Below are 20,701 nucleotides of genomic sequence, written 5' to 3'. Positions count from 1 at the left end.
CCTGCACTAGTTGACCTACTACTGCAAGAGGTTGTGAACTTCAGTGAAATCTGAGAAATAAACAACTGAAAGACTCTTCCCTCGTTACTCACCTTTGCAAGCTGTGGAAGAGCTCTGTGCTTCCCCACAAAAACCAGCCAACATCTGCACAGATGTAGCGAATGCTGCTCCCTCCAGTGCTGGTAAGATCTATGGCAAATTTTTCAGAATAAAATCAGATATACTGAACCTGAGGCTCGGTAGGTACTCGTGCTACTTATAATCTCTCTTTCATACCAATACTTTTACATGTGCTTTGGATGCTCATTTATTGTACTTCCAGTAATCACTTTGCTGCTTTAAGACCACACACATTCATTAAAAAAACTCTAGCTACTTTATACGAATGAAGCCAAGAGCTTAAAGCAGCATTCTCAGTGACTCTAGAGTTAACAAAATATTCCACATTAGACCACAAAGAACATAAGTTTAAATAATGACGATTACTGAAAACAACAGAACTCAGATCTGCTAATGGGAATCACATCTGAGGTTTTGCTTTGCTCATACTGCTGAGTAGCTTTAGCTCAATGGACTTGGACTTCTCAAGTCCAAGTATTTTGATGGCCAACAGTGCATTCAGCAAATCTGCCCAACTGACGCTAGCAGAGAATCTGACCCAGTATCGCGAGGAACTTGGACTAGGTCCACCAGTTCAGCAGCGAACATTTCCATAGGCCCCATGCCATCCACTGCGCCGCCCCGCCTTCTTATTCTGGTTCACTTTGGAGAAGAGCTAATGCCTCCCATTGGTAAGATTAGCTGACGTGAACTGTCACGACTCCAAAGCGGAAGGCTTGCACCATATGCCTCACTCTAACAAAGCAATACAAATGGCACAAGGCAGATAACTTGCTTGAAAGCTCCTGGGAAACGAAGTTTTCTATTTCGCTTCACCTTTGTTGATCCATGCACGCACGTGTCCCTCCAGAAAAGGATGAGTAAAAGTCCAGCAAGTAGTCTACTTTAGAGCACTTTCTATGCCTACAGATACATAGAATAAGTTACCAGATGACTTCGAAGAAAGACAAATACCAGGCAACCACATTCATGATGGAATAAATCTCTTTATTTTTATTCTGTGTCTATTTCTGAGCTAGCAGAGTAAGTCTTGCTTGGAATCTGCATTTTAAGCAAAAGCCTACTAACGTAACTTTAACTAGACCTCTCAGGATTTTGAGATGTATTTATTAAAATTTTTAAGAAATATCCTGGTGAGCATTTTGGGAAGGGAACTAATTGGCACACTAAACCTGAGGCAAGCCAGAAATGTCTGAAGCCAGCTACAAGCCTATCATGATGATAAACAGCTCAGGGTCCAGATGTCCATATATGGCTAGACTTCCTATAAGACTGACAGTACTGTATGTGCATTGCGTATGGTTCTTGGATCAGATTCACATTCCTCGGGTATGTTTCTCTGGGAGCTTTTGATTTCCGCTTTGAGGGCTGGCTCAGACCTCCAATTGCTCTTATAAAAAAATATCTGTGACTGAAAGTTGAAAATGTGCAAGATTCTTTCTTTAAGTACACAAACACTCCAAGTCTAGCCACTTTCCTGTAGTCTTGCCAGGTTTTCAGTATGTCTGATACCTGATCAAGTGACTTCTGGGGGGGAAGGAGGGAAAAAAAAAAAAAAGAAGGAAAAACACAAGAGAGGAATGTAGCATATCCACACCTGTACATTTTACAAGACTTCACCAAAGGAACTATACCAACTGAAGCTGATGTAGACACACACATACTGTATATAGCTGTGTAAACAAGTCTGCAAGGCCAGTGTAGTGAATTCCTAGTTTCGACAGAAAAAATATACTATCTTAAAAGCATGTGCTGTATAAACACCTGCATGGAAGTCAAAATTAGTGCATTTTAACCATTTTATGCATCAATGCCAAGAGGTATTACTCCAACCCATGACATGTTGTCATCAGAAAGGATAAGCTGAAGACTGATTGGACCCCGAAAGTACTACCTTTGCTTCCAGGTTCCCTTCGCCTCTGTGCATACATATGCACACACAAACAAGGTACCCCGAGAGTCACATCCAACAGCACAGAAACCAAAATGACAAAAAGGGAAACCTGATGGACTCTGATTCTTATGCACTTTCATGGGTTCATACAACTGATAATTTAGTGGACTAATGCCCGATTCACAGTGGTGCAAGACCAGAATTAGTTCTGAAGTCCAAATGCCTATTTCAGTCTTTGTTTTTCTCAGGGCAGCAAGTAGATGGGGCTTGCTGTACTTGGCCCGCAGTGTGACGACTTAGGACAGATTTATCCTTTAATTTTGGATTTCCTGGCTTTCTCGTGGTTTGTTACTTTTAAACATACTTTTTCTGTCAGTGAGATTCTTAGGTTTTGTTTAATAAAATTGTTTATATGAAAAAACCTTACATGGAAAGTTATAAAACACATCTAGAGCCTCTCTCTCTGATGTTCTCCTACCATATTTAGGCATTTAAAAAAGGCATTCTGTTTACCTGGTTACATTTGCATTTTGGTATGCATGTCATACATAGTTTGGTACACATATTATTTACCCAGCACTGAGGCCATTGGAGTCCTTCAAGTAAATACAGATTTCAGGAGGCCTTATGGGTTTGGGAACATATATTATTTACCATTAACTGTTCCTCTGGGATATATTTTTTTCTTTCAGAGCCGATCTCATTTCTTTTAATGGAGAATTTCAAGTAGAAGAAACGACATCCAAACAACTTTACCAGCCAAAGTACAGTGCTGGCAGAATATAAATAACACTTTTAAAGTACAATATATCCTACTGGGGCTTTACATGAAAACAAATCTTTTTCCCTCAAGAATCCTGTGCATACGTATTGCTGTATCATAGTGTGGCAGTATGCCTACATATGGAGGGATGGAAAGAAGGAGGGGAATGGCAGGGGGAGAAAGCCTATGTGCAAAAGATGGTTTCTTTTAAAATATCCATCAGATTTCAGTTTGCCTTATAAGATGCATTAAGCCGGTCTCTCTCATTAAACACTAACATACTTCTACAGGTCAAAAGCCAAAACGTTGGCATTCCTTGCATTAACGCAGAGGTCAAACAACATGACATCACTGAATATTCAAATGATACATGGAGAGGTGGGGAAAAAACTATCCTCCGGGTTAAAAAAAAAAAAAAAAGGAAAAGAAAACCATAACAGTTATCTGCAATGATTTAATACAAGCCACAATGCCTAGGTCTTGGGTTCAGTCAAATACAAACCACAGCGTTGAGGTTTTGGCTGAGTGCGGTGGCATGCCAGTCTCTTCTTGTTGTAATCCTGGGATGGACCAACAGCAAGGTTGGGAGGCAGGGATGTGTGAGGAACGTGTTGCTCAGAAATGACAGCTGCACACAGGCAGTGGGAAAATAATAGCCACTTCTTCCACGCTTCAGACTCCGTCCACTGTGCCAAATATTTCAGAGTAAATAGGCACTCTCTCTATTCATAGAGAGCATCTATTAGGGAAGGAACACATTACAAATATTCAGTATGATTCAGTGGTACACAGAGTCAATTTATACCTGGTAGCGTAATTATACCTTTTTTTGGTGGTACCAAAGCGCCAGGACCGTTCACCACCGGGCACCCCGAGGTGAGGGCCCCGCCGGCCGCCCCCGGGGAGCTCGGCGGACTCGGGCCATCCCCGAAACCACCCGCCCCCCGTCCCCTCTGCCCGGGGGACGAGGGGCGAGCGGGGAGAACAGAGGACGGGAAATAACGGATTCCCCCGGCCGCCCCTGGCAACCGCCCCGCCGCCCGCCTCGCCCCTTCCCGCCGGACCCGCTGCCCGCCTCGAAATAACGCGCTGCCGGGGTGGGGAGAGGGGACCGGGGGGGCGGGCAGCCGAGAGCCGCTGACTCACATTTAAAAAACATCAGGGTGAAAAATAAAAAGCCGGGGGGGGGGGGGGTGGTGTGCGTTCGGGGGGGGCGCAGACGGAGGAATGCGGGAGTCAGGGGTCAGGGCCGCTCCGGGGCGGCGGCGGCGGCGCGGGGCGGGGCGGGCGGCGCGGCGCGGCGCGCAGGAATGCGCGGAATGTCGCTGTTTGTCCGCGGCCCCATTCAGCCCATTGGCGAGGCCGCGCCGCCGCCGCGTATAAAGGGGCGGCTGCCTCGGCACTCTGCAGTCACACAGCTACTCTCCCGCCGGACTGGGAAGGAGCACAGCGGAGGAAAGCGGAGCAGAGCAGCGCAGCACACAGCAGCCACCCGCCCGCCGACCTAGCGCCCACCGCGACAGGCCCGTCCGCGCAGCGCCGCTGCCGAGAATCGCCCGGCGCGAAACTCTCCTCACCTCGGCTCACCTCACCGCCCCTCCGCCGGGCAGCCTCACGCCGCTGCCTCCCGACGCCGCGCAGCCCACAAGCCGACGACCGCCGCGGGATGGCCCCCGCCAGCTTCGCCGTAGCCCTTCTCCTCGCCCTCCTCAGCCCGGTAAGTGCCTCCGCCCGCGGCGCCGCCACCCCTGCCCCGGCCGGCGCGGTCCCGGCGGCGGCCTTGACGTCCTTCTCTCTCTCACCCCCCCCGCCGCTCGCAGGAGGCGCAGGGCCAGGAGTGTAGCGGGCAATGCCAGTGTCCCCCGGGGCCCGGTCCCACCTGTCCCGCCGGCGTCTCCCTGGTGCCCGACGGCTGCGGCTGCTGCCGTGTATGCGCCAAGCAGCTGGGCGAGCTCTGCACCGAGCGTGACCCCTGCGACCACCACAAGGGGCTCTTCTGCGACTTCGGCTCCCCCGCCAACCGTCGGATCGGCGTCTGCACCGGTGAGTCCCCGGGACGGCCGCCGGCCGGGGGAGCAGGGACGGGGCCCCGCCGCGCTGGGGAAAGAAGGGGGAAGCCGAGGCTGCGGCCCGGCCTCGCTGCACCTCCCGCCCGCCTCACCCTCCACCTCCTGCTCTTCGCAGCTCGGGACGGCGCCCCGTGTGTCTTCGGCGGCATGGTGTACCGCAGCGGCGAGTCTTTCCAGAGCAGCTGCAAGTACCAGTGCACCTGCCTGGACGGGGCGGTGGGCTGCGTGCCCCTCTGCAGCATGGACGTCCGCCTGCCCAGCCCTGACTGCCCCTACCCGCGTCGGGTGAAGCTCCCTGGAAAGTGCTGCGAGGAGTGGGTCTGCGACGAGGCCAAAGATCAGACCGCCATGGGACCCGCTCTCGCTGGTGAGTGGGGGTCCCTCTGCAGATGGCAGCCCAGGGAGAAGGGGCACCCTGCATGGAGGTTGAAGGCAGTGGGATGGGTTGAAGCAGGGCACGCTGGCAGCTGGAGTGCAGCAGTTAGCGGGGCACCCCACAGATAAGTGTGTCTGCCTGGATTTCTAAGGAAAGGGAAGAGAGCTTCTCGCAGGGCATGAGATAGTCTCATCCGGGTTGTCTGTCCCCTGCAGCTTACAGACTCGAAGATACTTATGGTCCAGACCCAACTATGATGCGTGCCAACTGCCTGGTGCAGACCACTGAATGGAGTGCTTGCTCCAAGACCTGCGGCATGGGCATCTCAACCAGGGTCACCAATGATAATGCCTTCTGCAGACTGGAGAAACAGAGTAGACTCTGCATGGTCAGACCTTGCGAAGCAGACCTGGAGGAGAACATCAAGGTAAAGAGTCTCGCCTTTATGTATGATCTACTAGGATGCTTCCATCCAATAGCAAAAACCCAGTGTCTTACCAAAAAATGTGCAGTTCTGACAGGTAGTCAGTTTCAAGTGGTTTACCTTGAAATTTGAGTTTTGCCCCAGAAGTGAATAGTTTGCGATTAAATGTCCTTAATTTTTTCTCACCCTGTATTGTGACACTATGTAAGACACTCTTGCTTCATGAAAATATGAGGATTAGCATGTCTGCTTGCCCTTAGCTTGCAAACTTAGTGCTGTGTGAAAGCCTACCTTCTAAACATTTTGTATTCACTTATATCCTAACAGAAAGGGAAAAAGTGCATTCGCACCCCCAAAATCTCCAAGCCCATCAAGTTTGAGCTGTCCGGCTGCACCAGCGTGAAGACCTACAGAGCTAAGTTCTGTGGTGTCTGCACTGACGGGCGCTGCTGCACACCCCACAGAACAACCACCCTCCCCGTGGAGTTCAAGTGCCCTGATGGGGAGATCATGAAAAGGAAAATGATGTTCATCAAGACCTGCGCGTGCCACTACAACTGCCCTGGAGACAATGACATCTTTGAGTCTCTGTACTACAGAAAGATGTATGGAGACATGGCATAAAGCCAGAAGGAGACGCTAACTAGATTCTCAACTTGAACTGATTTGCATCTCATTTTGTAAACATGATTCAATAGCACAAGGTATTTAAAACAGTTTTTTTTTAATTTCAACAAACTGCTCCATGTGACTTAAGACAATTTTTTCTACTGACCCCAAACGGTGGTTTGAAGAAGAAGGTTAAATGGACAGTGGGACCACAGCGAGACACAGCTTCAGAACATGCTGTTTGCGAGGTGTTGTGAAGGGGTTAAGGGAAATAGGCAGGAAAAGCAGAGTCAAGCAAATGTTCCCTTAATGTGGTACAGCGTGCTTCATCTAGTAGTGCAATTGAGAAGGAGACCATTAGCATGTTTGCTGGCGCTGGTTCAATGACAGCAACAGCTGGAATGCAAACCCTCACCCAGCAAAGTGCTAAGCAGAAGGTGTTCTGTTAGTCAGGACAGTAATGTTTCAGCTCTGACGCTCTGATTCATACGGCTTGGTCAACAAGAATCAGAATCATGTCTATTAGACTGGACAGCTTGTGGCAGTTAATTTACCTGTAACAAGCTACTTCTTATTAATATTGTAAATACTGTGTGTATATATATTTGTACAGTTATCTAAATTAATTTAAAGTTTTGTGCCTTTGTTTAATGCTTTGAAAATTCAATGATAGCCTTCTTTTTTTGGAACAACATAGGTAGGATTTAAAGCTTGTCTGACAATGCATTCAAAGCATGAAATAGATACTCTAGTGGAAATTGTGCAGATAGGGCCAAACGGTGAGTTGAGGTCAAGATGGACAGTATTAGAGGTGGGGTGCCTGTATCCTTACAAAGCACTCATCTGGCAAAATACACTTACTTCCACTTTGTTGGACAAGTGGCTTTTAGAAAAATGGCTCTTCTGTATCTCATCAGTCTTTCCACTCGAGCATTTGTTTCTTTCTTTGACTATGGCTCTTTTTGGAAAGTTTATTTGTTGAGAAGTGTGACCAAAAGTTACATGTTTGCACCTTTTTAGTTGGAAATAAAGTATTTATATTTTTTATATAAATGGCTTGGTATTTCATTTACCTTTAGTCTTCACTGTTAATTTACATCTTCTTAAAAGGGCTTGGCTTTATCAAGCAATGTGTGGTGTGGGGTTTTTTTGTCCAGAAGCACATACACTTAGGAATAAGTGGTTACTTACTCTTTGACTAGTGAACCAACTGTAGTTTGTTACTCTCCTGATCGCAGAATGGAGAGCAGGGCCAGGGTTGCTTTGCCAAACCACGTATTGCATTAGTACAGCAGGTTCCTCATGGCATCACATGTGGTGGCTTTAAAATGAGCCAGCTGGTCACTGTAGTATTCAACTCCTGCTAACATATTCTATGCAACATACTTTCATTGAAATGTTCCACTGGTTAAGATTTGTTTTCAGCTAAGGAAAATGTTTTTTGAAGTACCTGCATTGTAGTGGCACCTGACTGTAAAGTCAAGTCCAGAAGTCCAAAATTTGGTGAAATCCTCAGTGTGTAGCTGATGAGTTGTATCATAAAAAAATCACAGAATAATACAGGTTGGAAGGGGCCTCTTAAGATCTGATTTAACCTTCATGCAGAGTAGGGCTCACATAGATGTGGTTTTACTTGAATTAAGACCTTAGTGTGGCATGGTAGGCAGAGCACTGAACTCAGATGACCAATACCTGGGTTATCTTCCTACTTAAAGACGGGGGGCAAATCATTTTATGTGACAATTCTGTCTAAAGTATCCATTGATTCAAACTCTTACAGGCCCACAGATGAGAAGCGTAAGAGTTGCACACTTTGATAATGCTCCAAATGTTCTTCTCAGATAAGGAAAAACCAGTATAAGACAGTTGTGAGTCACTTCCCTCATCCCCTAAAGCTAAAAGGAAAGCTTCAGTCCTGTGCTAGGTCCTACGTTAATAACAACAGGCTTTTTTTGTCCCTTTTTATTAAGATGAGGGGATTCTCTGAATTTAAAATTAACCTTTGCACTAGAAGCATTAGTTCTTGTTTTCAGAAAAAACACATACTCTCCAACAAGAATCCTTTTCAGGCCAACAAGTTCAATCTGGAATTTCCTGGTGGTGAAAAAGTGTTAGCTTACAAAAATGTCCATCCTGCCTGAGCACCTTCCAATCCCATTGATTTCAGCTAGCATTAGCGGCAAATCAGCGTAACGCCAGCTTTGGCTAACGATGGACATCAGAGCCCTAACCTAATGGGAAGTCAATGGGAGTCTTGCCAGTGGCCTCACCAGGCTTTGCACAAGGCCATAGAAGCATTTCCCCTTCCTCTAAAAAATACGAGGAATTCTCCTGGTATGAGGAAGTGGCTTTCTGTGTCCCATATGAAATAGTTCTGGGTAGCCTCTGGCTCTTACACTCCCTAAGACTCCTCAGCATTTTTCCTCTATTTTTTTTTTTCAGGTTATGAATATGATACAGCCGTTCAGTTCACCCTGGAAACACTTCAAACGCTCGTACCACAGCAAGGACTGGTTGTCCAACTGCTGCTGCGGCTCCACCCCCAAATAACAAGAGAACTGTCATTTCTAGTTCCAGCAAGGACAGAACGTACATGGACTTCATTCATAGCCATCACTGTAGAAGCTCTCAGGATCAGAATAGAAGGAAGCACGATATACCTGGCAGGTTGGGATTAATGCCTTTAAGAGATGGGGTGTTTATAATGCTGCTCAAGCCCATTGATTAATAACTCTGCTCTACATTCTTTTACAATCATCAACATGGATATCAGTCATTATAATGAATGGCCATTCCTTATAATATCTCATGACCAGCTCATGAGATTCATTCAGGTTCTGCTGGCAGTCCCCTGCAGAGTGGGCTGTATCCAGACACCTCAGCGCTGTGGTGCTGCCTGCCAGCTGCGCCTGGCGTGCAACGCTGCAGGGCCAGAGAACTGCAGCAGCACTCTAGTTCAGGGAGGGCCATCTATAATTAGACACCCACAAAGGGGGTCCCCCAAAACAGCTGGGGACCACAACCTGTCCTCTGACCGGTAATGCGATGATGCAGCTGCTTTGCCTGCCATCCAACAAATTACCACACTGCTTCACAGGTCAGCGGAGAAGGATGGAAGAGGCCTCCTGTCAGAATATTTTAATGGTGGCTTGCCATTGCCACTGTGAATTAAAATAAGGAAGCATGCTGCATATGCAAATCTTTTTAGCAAGTTGTTGCTCTCACCTGAGTATTTCAGGGATCATAAATCTCAGCTATTGCTGCATTATAATGATTTGCACTCCTTTTTTTTCCCCAGGAACACATGTAGTCTTCTGACAGAAGGATGCATTGTACACCATTTCACAGGTGTCAGACCTCTGAAGGTTTTATCTCTGAAGGAACAGAAATTTAAATACTTTGTTGTAAGGTCTCTAGAGGTGTGGGTAGGCATCATACTGTTTGTAAGATTTTTCTTTCAAAGGTATCCTGGGAAAAGGCCTCATGTGGAATTTCTGGCATCTTAAAGGATGGTTAAAATATGGGCCTTTCCACTGTAAAGGTGTTTCCTGATTTCATTCCTTGTGCCTAAGATGCACAGATGCAAGAACAAAAACTTGAGCCCAAAAGTCCAAAGTCACTTACATGGGAGAGAACATTGGTTCACATTCCTTCCAAAACACCTTGGTTTAGAAGTTTGCTTACGGATGCTTGCATCTTCAGAAAATCCTATTGTGCAGGGTTACTACTGTACTGTTAAAATATTTTATTCATATATGACAGTATATTCATTCAAATGACCAGCTCCTTAAAATGGATCTCCAGCAATACTAATAATACACTTCGTAAAGGACTACTGTAAAGCCAATACTCACTTTAATAAATGATACTCAATTAATCATTAAACAGGAATTTAAGGTGGCTGGAGACCAGAGTATCAAATAATTTGTGAACTAACTCTAATCCATCCTATTTCAGATTTTTGTACCATAACACTTTTGCATGGATTTTGCAGCTTAACTTTCTAACACAATACAGATGTGAACAACAGACACGGATTATAGCCCTTTCATATGAAATAAGCTCTACTCTCCAGATGGAAATTTGTCAGATTCCTCAGAGCTCAGAAACATCCAAAAGACACTAGTTAAGAAACTCTTCAAGAATGAGCCACTTTTAATGATCCGTAACCATACAGGAACAAATAAGTCTTTGAACAGTATCCAGTTGTTTGTCTCACAAAGACGGGGACTCAGCTGAGAAAACTGACTTTTGGGCACCACTAGAAATAGCATAGTCTGACTAGATCGTTTGTATTTTTCTCATGTAGCAAAGGTTTTTCGCACATCGCACTTGAAGAAAGCACTCGTACCATCACACTGAAAAGGACATCAAATGTAAGAAGGCACAGTAATATTCTTACCTAAACATATAGTAACTCAACCATTCTGACTTTGCATCCTACCACCAAAAACCTAAGTAAGTTCTTTAAAAACAGTGCTTAAATGTGGCTTTAACTGATGTTATACTATGCCTACATATGGAAGTAGTTAGCAAGGAGAAGTTGGGATGAAATACCAGTGTAAGGTTTTGCCCAAAACCCAAGAAGAATCCGAGAGAGGAAGTAGCTCAGTTAACTTATTTTTCCTCTCATTTTCCACTTTTTTTCCTCCCTGCAGTTCCTTTGATTCATGCCCATAAATGGACATACCAAAAGCCACCACATTCTCACAGTGTTTTTCAGCCTGCCTGGAACCAGGAAATACCAGGAATTTCTTCAAGGAACCTTTTTTCAAACTGTAGTAAAGCCTTCAACACATTTAGTGTTTGAATAGAGTTTAGAAGCGTGACTAAGGTCCCATCTCCACTGCACGGCCCAGCGTTGCTCCTGCATCGGAGAACGACTGCTTGCAGTCATTGCTGCTACCCTGGCCTTTTCAGCTCTTCTCTGTGCCCATCTGAGCCCACACCCCAGAGACAGTGAATATGGGGCGATTCTGAAAAGTGTCCCCCTCCCGAAACCTCTGACCGTGTATTGTGGCAGCATTCCTCAGCTCCCGTCTGTTATTGGGGCAGTGCCAAATGCAGGAGTATTTACATTTGCTTAATAGTAAGTAAATCCAACCCTAATAGTAGTATAATAGTGTTTATGCTGTGAGGAACAAAGCATTTTACAGCCTCCCAAGCAGGACCAAAAGGTTGCTAACGCGGTACTGCAGTGTAAACACAACCCAGTGGTGCCTCCATTCATTACTCGGGCCCGTTAATTGGGCCACTGAAAGAAACGCACAAGCCAAAGAAATGTTTGTTGTTTTAAATTAGTCCTATTAAAAGCAGGTATTTAACAGCTTTCAGCAGCTATGAAATATGTTTTCCTGCTCCTGAGCTAAATGCTAAGAACTAAGCTTTTCAGCCAGTTTTCAGGACTTAGGTCAGCCTAGCTAATTGACATGACTGCAGTCACACTGGTTTAGACCACCTGCAGCCCAAAGTCCTGAGGCTGTAGGACCTTAGGGGAACTGCACGGGGCTGTGTGCCTGGGAGGGCTCCCGAGAGGACACAGGCTGGCTCCTGTGGCATTTGCTGGGCAATAAGCACTTGCGGGAGCACAAATTGCACAAGAAAGTATGCTGTAAACAGCTAACCGCACAACCTACCGGGCAAGTGATACACTGGTGGTATCTGGTAAATGAATATGATGGAGAAGGATTCAAAATAGATCTGAAATACTGTTTAAGCTTTAGACAATGTAACATCTGGGAAGGTATTAGTTATAATCTCAATACACTGTGATATGGTATGGCGTTAATTATGCTTTCTTAATTGCATATTTCTTAAATCATGCAATAAAAAAAAGAGAAAAAAGTCTTTATTCTTAACCAAACAAGACATTTGACATCTTCTGATGAGAGATCATCTCGTCCTGGACTTTGTGATTTGGCACAACACCTTCCTCTGAAGGCACTTACTTTGCCCCAGCTCTCAGGCTTTGGTTACACCACATGCACCAAGCCACTCGCTGATTCAAGAACAGGTATGGCTCAGTCGACGTCTGTAATGGCACTCTGGTGCCACACAGCTCCAGCCCCAGGTGGAGACCCTGCCAGGAGGAGAGGATTGGTAAAGCAACAGGAAACAGATCGGCTAAACAGATGACCATCCCTACGGGGTTCAGCTTCACAGCCAACAAGAGCAAGACAGAAAGATAATACTGTGTAAAATTTGCACCTTCTTATCTGTGAATCAAGACGAAGAGAGAAACATGTATTTGATGAAAAGCATGAGAATAGTGAGGACCACTGCGTGCTGTAAAGCCAGGGAGTAGAAGTGCACGGTCTTGCTGAGAAAAAACTTACTTCCCCAAATTTCCGATTTCTGCCACCCTAAGGAAGGTCAGTGTTAGAGTTCATTGATCTCAGTGGAAAAGAGCATTTGTTTTGTCTTAATTCTCAAGAACACCATGTATGCAATAGAGCAAATATGCAGAGCAATGGAAATACGTAAAAAGTCACATTTGGCCTTTTCCATTTATATGTATTGTTCTAATTCTAGGCTTATTCTGAAGTCAAAAAGTCCAAGGTCAATAAGTTGATCAAGCTTCTGAAATCTAACGTGGTAGGAGTTAATGAAGGCCAGCTCATCTTATCTTGGGAGGTGCCATAAGTGTCTCTCAAAAGGTTTTTTCCTATCAGCATGGTAGCTGTAGTTGCCCATCTGGGGGAATCTGCTCAGCTGAGGATTTTCTTCTCCATGTGACTCCAAATATTTTTATTAGATGGCATAGAAATGTATTCTTTCTTTCTTTCCATTGATCCTTCCAGCCACAGCTCCATAGCCAATAAGTAGCCACTTTGGAAAGCACTGCAGCAATCAGGACATGCCCCAGCCAGTGATCCCAAATGGATCCCAGCATTGCTAATGCCCGCGAGAAGCCACCTGGGATCAGCATTGCAAGGGAAGGCAACATTTGGCTTTGCTTGCTGTGTTATAGGCTCAGCAGCATTCCTGCTCATGCTTACCTTCCATAGCAGTAATAAACAGCACTGTAGAAATGCCGTTTTATTTTACAGTTATTTGATTAGATACCCAACAAAATGCTGTTAGAGAAGAGCTGGCGATTTTACCCACCCTGATTTAACAGCCAGAGTACCGGACTCTTGGAGCGAGTCAGCACAGGATAAGGATAGTGTAAGGATATCCTATAAGGTCTAACTTTACACACACGCACGCATGCACGCACGCGCGCACCGCCACTGTAGCTGTCTGTATTACGTAATTATTCTCATGAGGATGCAATAACAATATAAATGTGTCATCTTATAATATTCCACTCTACAAATACGAGTATGCTCATCTTACCCTTTGGAAAACTGTACACAACTGGGATTTTTAGTTCTGGCTTTTCTGGCTTCTGCGAATATATAATGAGCATGGCAAAGCTTGGAAGTACAGCCAGCCTTCAGAGTGCAAGGACTCTCTGGATAAAAACTTCTTTTCTGAATGAAGAATGAATAGACTTTCTACATGCAGAAATCGGCAAGATTCTTCTACCCTTCATAGTGCTTTAATTTCATACAGTTGAAAAGCAAATTAGAGACTATTTATGTAATGTTTTCTTTGGCTCCTGCATGGCATTCTCCACAGACCTTATCACAAAACAATTTAGAAACAATATGTATATTTGCTAGCAACCACACACAGACATACGCGATGGCCCTGTCAGTAAGACTCAGAGCCAAACAAGCAACCGTAATGCTGGCTGATAAAATCTTGTGCTGCGTGGTGACTGCTGATTGTGAGAGGCCAAATAGTTAAGTTTTGTCTAAGATGTCTCTAGGATTATTTATTAGACTTCATTAAACCAGTCTTTGGATCTTTTTGTGCTCTGTACATCCACACCGGGACTGCCTGTGGGCTAGTAAGGTGGCACAGAAACAGCCTGTCCTTTAGTCAGAAAATAAAGAATTGTGCACTGGCACCTGTATTTTGTCTGCCTGCTGCTCCAAAACAAGGAGAGGAAAAAATCGGTCTGACATTTTATTTCACGAGTGCATTTAGATAAACATTGCTTTTCTAATGAGGCAACTTTGGAGCATCCTTTTTTCTGTTACCTAACGCCTGTAATAGACGGTGTAGGAAGTACGGCAATATATAGTCTAATATTTAACCTAGCTAGCCCTTAATACCCCACCTGAACCGCTGTGAGACTGACAACTCCTGAAAGAGCGAATGCCCCCCCCCGCGCCGGGTACCGCCGCTGAGGGCTGCCGGCCCAGCCGCCCCCCGGGGCGCCGCCGGGCTCTTCCCCGGCCTCACGCTGACACCGTGTGGCCGCTCCGCTCCGCTCCGCGCCGCGGCAGCAGCCTTGCGCCCCGCGTACCGACGTGCCTGCCGTGTGAGAGCAGATTAAACGCGCTCGTTGTGCTCTTTTTGGTGGTAGGTATGTCATTTCTCGCTTGAAACAATCGGTCCTGGTTCGTGCAGAAGGATGGTGTGAGCTAAGCACAGACTTGTTTGGAATAGAGGGCGTCTTATTTTCTCATACAATATTAAAGTAATAGCTGCACAGGTGTGTCTGAGCACCATGCACTACTTAGACATATGTTTATACACTCTGCAAATCATTGTTACCTATATTAAAGACACAGAAAATAAAACATCCAAGCGTGCAGTTAAGACTCTTCTGGAACCAGCTGCAAGTCACAGGTCGAGGTCTCACTGATCCCCTTCCTCTCCCGCTTTGGACTGCTGCTGTGCTTTGAACTGGCAGCAGGCAGCAGAATGGGACCCCCTTGCAGACCCTCCCTGGGCATCTTCTGACTGCCAAATGGCACCCATCCTGGAGGAACAGATCACAGTAACATGTCACAATATATCACAATAGCTGTCACCAGCAGGTACCTGGAAAAATAATCCGAAAAGAGAGGTTTATTTATTAAAGGCAGTAATAAAGAAGAGTGTATTTTAAATGTCTTGCTTTTTATCTTGCATGCTTCTTTAACACTAATACATCCTCTGAGGTCCAAATTTTATGATCAGCGGAGCTTGCTTCTCCTCCTTAGGCGGGAACAGATTCATACATAGGCGTTAGGGATCTGTCAGAAATCCATGAACTTATCTTATGTAATTGCACCTCTTTTTCCAGTTGACTAATTGTGTTACAATAAGCCTTTGACTTAAATTGTTGAAGGGCAAACTCATTTCCCTCCTGACTTCTTCAACATGCATAGACAATGAGTCGCATCCATTTTGTGTAGGTTTGGTCTGACAAATAGGACTCTGAGTCTGATGCTCTGGATCCAACCCAAACCTACTGTAAAAAACCTCTGATCCAGCTCCTTACTTGAGACCCATTTCTGTGAAATGAGCTTAGACATACAAATGGGTGAGAGGGCTGTTGTGCCTTGACTTCTGGATCCTCGTTACTGCGGCCGGACTCCCAGCCGAAGCTGGTACATGGACATTACATTACTTAGAGTCAAAAAAATGGTAAGAAATGCTGGGTGTGTGTTAGGCGCATATACTTCCTTCATAAATAAGCGCTTATGAAGATTTTTTTTACAAGAACTCAAACAAGTTCAATAACACCTTTATTCAATAGAAGTAGTGACAGACTGGCCATTCTTAGGTACGCAGAACCAGAGATTCATCTGAGATTTGCTTTCGTTACTCCGCTCCTTAACAGCACTGTGCACCTCATCTTCTGCATGAGCAAAGAGAAGAGGCTTTTTAGGGATACATTTCCTCACATTGCCTTTCTCAGGTGAACAACTTTTAGTAAGGGATCTTCACGGAACTTCAGACCTTCCACTGACTTCTTAACTAGCCTGGCTGGAAATGCTCAGTAAGCCTCAGACCTGGCGCAGGACCCAAGGGCCTTGAGGTACCGATACCACTGGGCCAGGCAGGGCTCAGGAAAAACTCCTCGCTCTCCTAGTGCCAGCCTCCTTCTTGGAAAGTCTTGTGGACAGCCCAGCTTTGTGCTCACCATCAGCCCGGTCCCAACAGAACAAATTCTTCAGCTTCTAAATCTCTCCCAAGAGTAACTACCCATACACAAGTACTGCTCTCAGGTTGCTGGTTTGAGAATCCATTTCCTTCCATAGTTTGGTTTACACAGAAGTGCCTCTACCCCCTTGTTTTCATGTTAAAGGTGGTAGCTCAGCCAGGCAGGTCTGAGAACATATTCAGGTTAACTTCTCTCCTGAGCACTATATTCCCCATATAAGTATCTTGTGTTGTGATTCAGCCTTAGCACTGCTGTTCTAGCTGTTTCAGGATGGCTTTGAAATTCTTATCCACACATCCCAACAAAACCATCATCTGCATAAAGTGTCACCTCTTATACCATCAAACTCTGCTATATATTACATGTCTGAGCAAACCATCCTCCAAAGAGATGGCTAAAATCAGTGTAAGCTCTGTTTTTAAAGATGGGGCTTTAGGAAGGTGTTTGCCATCTGCCAAGTCTTTGAAATTTATCTTCTTCTTAATAGTGGGAAATATTTCCTTTTTACGTATTTATCCAAGTCCTTTGGGCCAAAACAGACTTCTGGTTAACTGATTTTTCTGTTTTAAAAAGTCATGTGATTGTTCGCAACTAATAGATCTATTCCCTCCAATTCCCAAAGCACTACCCCTCTTCTGATGCACTTTCAGTAATGGAACAGTTGCACTCTTGGAGAAGTATCTACAGCTCTGTGATTTTTGTGGACTCTGACATTAAGCTCCACACGGCTTTTTCTTGTAGTTAGGTCTTTTCTTTGTAATACTTCGGGTTCACCATCATGTCTTTCATGCCAAAAATGTCCATCTTTCATAAGCTTTACTTTGGCACGGATGACGCTTTGGCAAATTGTCGTCATGAAGGATTCATTCTGGACATTGCAGGAATCTCCACATTTTCTGTATTCAAGGAGCTCCATGTCAAGAAGCTACGTGAATGCAACTTCCATCAAGTGCTGAACCTGAACAACTGTCACCAACTGTTTTCCCAGAGCTGCAGCTTTCTATGCCATCAGATGACAAAGCTATGGAGTCTGCAAGTCATTTTGACACCTGACAAGGGCTTAGAGCCAGCTAGGGGGTATGACTAAAAAATTGACACCTTCTTCCTTATGGTGTTTTCTGTTTTTCCCAAGTTTGTGTGCTTTGCCCTTTACACATACTGAGAAGTGTCCAGTCAAACAAAAACTCTTCTCTTCTCCCTGTGAACAGCAGATAAGTGCAAGTCTTGTCCTCTGGAACTTGAGATCTGCAGCCAAATTTGTTGACTTACTCAAAATACAGTCTTTACCACCCAATCCATTAGCTGACTTTCCTCTGAAGTCATGAATGTTCATTGTCATAGCACCACCTCACCTTTCCCGTTTGAATCAGGCTATTTTGGCTGCAATGTGTTCTGATCTTGCAGTATATGGGGGCAAGGGGTCTGGGGTCCTGCTTTCAGGTTTTTTTGTTGTTTTTTTTTTTTTTTTCTTTTTTTTTTTGCAGAAGGCTATGGACAACCTGGTTTATATTATGCAAGCTCCAAGATGACACCCATTTCTGCAAGATATCCCAAGAACAGTTATTCTCCCCAGTGATGAAGTTGTCAATTTAGAGTCACACTGCATTTCTGCTCTGTTGAAGCCAGCAGTGGGAGTTAGCAATGTACATTTTATGTGATTTGAGATCATTTGTACAAGGAAAGAGAAGTGTTAACATCTGCAGTCTAATTAGTCCCACTGGTATGTCTGATACACAGGTTATACAATAATTTAAATTAAAAAAAAAAAAAAACCAAAACAAACAAAAACCCAAAACAAAACAAAACAATCCTCTGTCTAGCATAACCCTCTGCAAAAGATTTTTTTATTCTTTGGACCCCAGTAATTCAGTCTTCCCAGTGCTTCAATCTCTGAAAATTGCAGTAGGAATGTTAGCTAATTACAAGAATGTGAAGTATTTCATAAAAAGCTTAAGAAAGCCCATTCTTTTCCAGGTGGTTTGCCTGGATTTCTACTGTCCTGGGGCCATATTTCCCTAGAAAATGTACACTGAGCAAAACAGATCTTTTCCCCGTTATTTCAGACCAGACCAGAAGAGGGCCAGATATCACCAGCAAGGGCAGCTGCACTCACTATTTGTTCAAAGTCAAGAGCATCCATATGTGATTATCAAACTTTGCACCTTGCTAAACGATTTATTTTGAACAGCAGAACCAAGTGTACAGCATTCCTTTCCCCAGTGTAAAGAGGCTAGGTACAGTTTAAAACCTAGTTACAGCACTATAACAAAGAATATAATTAAAATTTTCTAGTGGACTGTGCCATCTTATGCAGCCAGCAGGTACCAGATTTAGAAGTGAATACATTGTCCTCACTTTCAGAAAGCGCACTTTCTGTCACCCAGAAATTCAAAGTTTTGGTATAGATGCAGGATGAGAAAGGTAAAGCCTCCAGCACAGATTGATACAAAGAAACTTAAACTCTCTTTCAAGCCCCAGACAGAGGCTGGTGCTGAAGTATGGTTTTGCCAGAGTACCATGAAAGTAGAGTGTCATGTCAGCTAAAGTGACTTTCAGCCATGTGTATATGCCTTATGGACATGGCCGAAGTGCGCTTCCGCTGTCTTCTGATCCAGGGGAGATCAGTCAGGAGCTTTAGGGTGACTCAATTTTTTTCCATCCCACTGTATTCATTGTATTTCAGCAGAGAAACTAAAATTAGCAAGGACTAAACCTCCAATAAAGGGCAACACATGTTGTGGCTGAGGAGGAATATGATAATTTGCAGTGGCATCCTCTAAAAATTTGTTGCCAGGCTTCCATAATTATTGCAAGTTTGTCCACGGTCTCCATAGCAGCCTTTCCTGAGGCTCGAGGCCGGTGTGGTGACTCATGGCGGTTCAGTGAGGAACTCGGACTCCTTTCCAAGGGAGTCTGAGGATGCCAAACCTGGATTGGTTTCGTGTAATATAGAGGTTCCCAAACTATGGTAGACATACCACTCATGGTACACGAGTCACCTCAGTGTGGTGCTCCAATGCCTCCCAGAAGTTGCTGCAGCGCATACAAGGGCAAGCAGGAGACATTGCTGCTGCTGCTGCTGCCACTGGCAATGGTGGCATCTAAACAAAAATATTTGGAAACTTCCTGCTTTAGTGAGTTGCTGGGCTCACACTAACTCTGTCCCTGAACTCCTCAGAAGGGTAAAAAACAGTTTACCACAGCACAGCAGTAAAAGAGCTGAGCATAGCCCTCGCCATAAGCCTGGGATAGTTTCCTAACCTCATTACTAGTGCCGCTGTGGGCACAGAGTGCCAGAGCAGCTGCCCAGTGACCCTGCGTAGGAGGTGTCCTTCACGGTGCTGTCACCCCTGAGCATCCCCTCCGGAGTGGTACGATGGGCAGCTCATCCTGGCACAGGTGCCTCCTCAGCAGCAGGCCTGAGCTTTGTGGCAGATCTTGGAAGAAGGGAGGTCAGAAATGAGATCTTTCCTCCCAGCTGAGTGCCCTAACCACAGAACCACAGATTTAAGCTTCCTTTTATATTCCTTTTTGTCTTCTTGTCCTCATCAATCTAACTTTCCTGGAAAAGTGGATGCCCTCCCATGCAGCAGAGGGTAGCTCCTCCCAGCTTGGTGAGCCTGGTTTATAACCTTGTATTTAAGGAGATAACGTTGTACTTTGAATCTCCTCAGACTGAGGAGAGGCAGAAGCCCAGGCCACCCACTCGCTGGATGGGACAGGGCAGCTTCTGGCAGGGGCTGTCAGTGGATGGCCGCTGTGCACTGGCTTGGACACAGTGTTTTAGCAGATGCTGGATGTGTCCAGAACGGATTTGTCAGAACAGGCCTGTCTCAAATACAAGCAGTCAGACATTGCTTCATTTGCTTTTTAAAATGTGGTGAATTCCTAGGTAAGTAAGAGCAAGAAACCTGCAACACATTAGTCAAGTGAATTACCTCCCAGTTACTGAGAGGGAAAGCAGACAGTGATATAAATCCATACCACCTGAATACCTCTGAAGGCACAACTCTGTGCTACATTTTTTCAGCAGCAAAAATGCCCTGAGATGCCCTCTGCCCCACTGCTCTTTCCTACCCCAGCATCAAAGAGCCATCAGCTTCTCAGGTATGTTAAGGTTTGCTGCCCCAAATCATTTCACAACCCGTTTCATTCCTTAAATAACCAGCCCACCTCATGGCTCCTCACCCCAGTGTTAGCCAGCCTACGGCTAAACCAGATGTCCCCTGTTGCCCGTCAGGCCCTTTTTCCTTTCTTCCTGACCATACCAGTCACCAGGACTGGATTAGCTCTGTCGACCCTAGAACAGCCTTTAATGTCTGTGAAGGCTCCTACCACCCCCTTCCCCAACCATCCTTTCCTGACCCTAAGCAAGCACCATTGCTTAGGAGATGGAGGCTGGTCAGCACCTTCCCCATATCAGTGGGAACCACAGCTGCAGCCTACAGCATCTCCCAG

The 20,701-nt window shown here is 45.3% G+C and overlaps 1 protein-coding gene across 1 annotated transcript; it reads left to right on the top strand.

Annotated features, from left to right (window-relative positions):
• The first annotated feature begins 4,049 nt into the window (after positions 1–4,049).
• On the top strand, positions 4,050–7,308 carry CCN2 (cellular communication network factor 2). The gene is made up of 5 exons (XM_075748106.1): positions 4,050–4,494; positions 4,598–4,820; positions 4,962–5,213; positions 5,438–5,649; positions 5,974–7,308. Exons 1-5 carry the CDS (start codon positions 4,444–4,446, stop codon positions 6,268–6,270), a joined length of 1,035 nt encoding a protein of 344 aa, XP_075604221.1. The 5' UTR covers positions 4,050–4,443; the 3' UTR covers positions 6,271–7,308.
• Positions 7,309–20,701: the final 13,393 nt, after the last annotated feature.

Source organism: Balearica regulorum, chromosome 3 (assembly GCF_011004875.1).
Source record: "Balearica regulorum gibbericeps isolate bBalReg1 chromosome 3, bBalReg1.pri, whole genome shotgun sequence".
Classification (NCBI taxonomy): Eukaryota; Metazoa; Chordata; class Aves; order Gruiformes; family Gruidae; genus Balearica; species Balearica regulorum.
Note: the sequence above shows the minus strand (reverse complement) of the source record. Positions and strands in the feature narration are given on the sequence as shown.